This window comes from Hipposideros armiger, unplaced genomic scaffold (genome assembly GCF_001890085.2).
Source record: "Hipposideros armiger isolate ML-2016 unplaced genomic scaffold, ASM189008v1 scaffold_882, whole genome shotgun sequence".
Classification (NCBI taxonomy): domain Eukaryota; kingdom Metazoa; phylum Chordata; class Mammalia; order Chiroptera; family Hipposideridae; genus Hipposideros; species Hipposideros armiger.
The window spans coordinates 276,405-279,571 of record NW_017732232.1 but is presented as its reverse complement, the minus strand read 5'-3'; the positions used below and the strand labels follow the sequence as shown (position 1 = coordinate 279,571).

The window sequence follows — 3,167 nt, the reverse complement described above, 5'->3', positions numbered from 1 at the left end:
GTACCTGGCTGCTGCGTCTTAAGACATTCTTCGAAAGAGTTCTGAGATGGATTTTACCTTTAAGAATTTACCAGAGACTTCAAAACATCTATTGAATTCAAATTAAAGCCTCCTCAAAAAATGGATCCCCAAATAATCAGAATTAAGGGTCTATAAATCACCTACCTTTGATTTGTTAAGTAAATCAGGCTTTTCAACTTTACATTCAAGACATGTGCCTAATTCTTTTAAAATTTCCAGTAGGTAAGAGATTAATGATAAAAGTACATCAAGTTTTCTCCACTTTTAGCTATGTATCTCCTTTATGCATTCTGTTTTGTTTCTTAGACACATGAATTCTCAAAAAATACTCTTCTCTATCCCATTATTTACCATATTTTAAAAAATAATATACATATCATTAATAAATTGAGAACAGTACTACTGTGAATATCCTTTTTCATGAACATATATATATATATATATATATATATATATATATATATATTCTCCATGCTATTTTTCTTTACTCACATTGCCTTGCATAAGAAACAAGAAGTCCTCTAAGTTGTTTTAGGCCAAGAGTAGAAGTGGGAACACAGCACTTCTGCTTTCTAAAGAAACAATGTACCATCAGAATTACCTACCAGTGTAGTCACCAGAAAACTGGCCTATCGGTCAATTCTGTTCTACGCTAAAACATTTCACATCACTTTATGAATAATTTCATGTGCTTCTTGGAAAAACACATTAATAGGATAACATGAATAAATTTAACCACAGGAAAAATATTGGTCAGTTTAATCCATTCAAAGTGCAAAATACTGACCGTTTCACTGTTACACCTCTTCAAGTGAATCAACTCTGTCATTGAACCAACACTCTATTAGTCATGTTATTTCTGCACCAAGAAAATGTACCAGTGATAGGAAGAGCACACCAGTCTTTCCATTTGAATAGTAAGGGGGAATGTCAAACAACTGGAAGTCATATTTCAGCCCTATCAGTCACACATTTCTTCTAAAGGGCAAAATGCTTCCACAAAATTATTATGAAATGTAAAAGCCGTGGAAGTCTTCCTTCAAATAACAATCAAGTTTGAGTTTGGAAAATTTAAAATATCTAGAGACAACTTTTCCACTAGTAGTATAATACATCAATATATTATTTTCATGAAAGGAGAATGGTTTGTTGTGTAGAAACATCAGAATAATCTTTGGTACCAAAAGTATACTTTTTTCGGCTGCTTTTACCATCTCAGATGACACAGGACATCTTTCTCTTAGAATGGCTCAAGATGACTGAGTGGAACAGTTTAGCTGGTACCTTCTACACCACTGGGAAAAAACCTGGAGGCTTAGAGTAGTGCAAAATAATTTTTTTTTTTACAAAGTCACTGTGTGATTGCTCTTTAAAAATATAAGAACTTTAAAAATGATTTCTTGAAGGTTATTTATCTGATTCATATGCATCTTAGAAAGGATTTCTAAGCACCCCAGTTCCCAAACCAAAAGAGTTTCCAGAGGACAAACAAAAACAGAACAGAAACAGAAAATTCATGATCAGACTCAGAGTCCTGACTGAAGGCATTTACTTGAGTTGTTTAATCTTATGAGTTTCACTGCTCAAACCGTTTCCATCTTTGTATCTGCTGACAAGGGTGGTGCATTTCCCCATGGGCTGAGTTGTGTTCCTGGGTTCCTCTTCTCATGTGCTTGTTGTCGCAGTGGCAGCCCAACAGCGATGAACATATTTGCTTCATTAACTACGACGAGTGCATTGTTGGATCTTGTAAACACTACTAATTATACATTCAAACTGTGTTCTTAGTGGAAGTGGCACTTACTAGGACCCTTGAAGTCAAAATGTTTAATGTTCAGAGCACTTTGCAGATATTTCATCAGCTGGTAGTGGATTTCTCATGGATGCCCTTTATCACCTTTCAGGTAATTAGTGGATGCTGAAACCCAGTCTTGTTTTGGATCCTATTTTTCAAATCTTAGGAAGCATCTTCAGAAAAGAAGCGCATATGCAGTTTGCTTGTCTGTTTTCAAATGTGCTTTATTGCTTTACACACTTTCCTGTTGTCAGTTTCAGAGCGCCTCTGTTATGCAGCACATTTAATGTTTTGAATTCTAATGGCATTCTGTGAGGACTTGCATTAGAAAAGTACCTATATTTTAAGTCATCGTAGTAATGATATTTGACGGCTTTTCCATTCAAATCCTTAGGGAATGGCCAGAATCCATACAGGTGAATTTCATCACAGAATCTTGTGGCAAGTGTATACATGAGGAGACCTGTGCTGGGTCTTTTGATGGGAACTTTGTTTGTCAGCCAGTAACTGGAAAAACACACACACACACACACACAGAAGAGAAGAATTTAGAGAAACATACCACTCAGTCTATACCAAGGATACTATGTAGAATTACAGTAAATGAAATTTGAAAAGTATCTTTATGAATAACTTTCAAAAGGTTGCTGAAGACAATATACACATTTTAAAGAAAGGAAAAAAAACTGTATTAAAACTGTAATACTCAATAACATGAATACAAGTCACGCTTGACTTCTGCAATTACAAGAGGTGTTCAAAGTGGTTACCATCAGCATCCAGACACTTCTGATTATGGCGAACTACTGTTTGAGTAACATTGACCAAAGTGACACCTTTCTTAAAATGTGTATACCGTTTTTTGGCATCCTTTGTATTTCTTAAGCATTTAGAAAATATAATGCATTTATTTTATTTTCCTTTATACTTATTTTCTCACTCAGTTTTGAGGTCATAGAAATAGCCAGGGCCTGGAACATAGGTAAATATTACTGTGTAGTCTCATATTCATAATGCATTAGCAGTAAACATTTATATAACATACAAAGTAGAATCCCAGAAAAGGTTAAATATGACTGCAAAAAGCACAATAATTGGGCAGAGATTAAGTAATTCTCCTAGAAAAAGAGAATTTGAAACTAAACCTATAGTTTTTCAAAACCTCTATTTCGATTACAAATCCAAACAAATAAATGCTTTAGCTGTATTATACTGACGTATTCAACTTCAATTGTCCAAATCACATTGCACTAAAGTAATTAAAAATACTGCCTGAACCCATAGAAGAACAACATAAAACACATATATTATTTGTAAATAGTTCACCATTTATGCAGCTTAACATTTTGTT

At 34.1% G+C, this 3,167-nt stretch overlaps 1 protein-coding gene across 1 annotated transcript in view; it reads right to left on the bottom strand.

Annotated features, from left to right (window-relative positions):
* Positions 1–1,392: 1,392 nt before the first annotated feature.
* Positions 1,393–3,167, bottom strand: part of ST8SIA4 (ST8 alpha-N-acetyl-neuraminide alpha-2,8-sialyltransferase 4) — a 102,578-nt gene continuing 100,803 nt past the window's right edge. The window contains 1 exon segment of the mRNA XM_019630045.1: positions 1,393–2,323. Within this exon segment, the coding sequence (XP_019485590.1) occupies positions 2,041–2,323 (283 nt within the window). The 3' untranslated portion in view covers positions 1,393–2,040.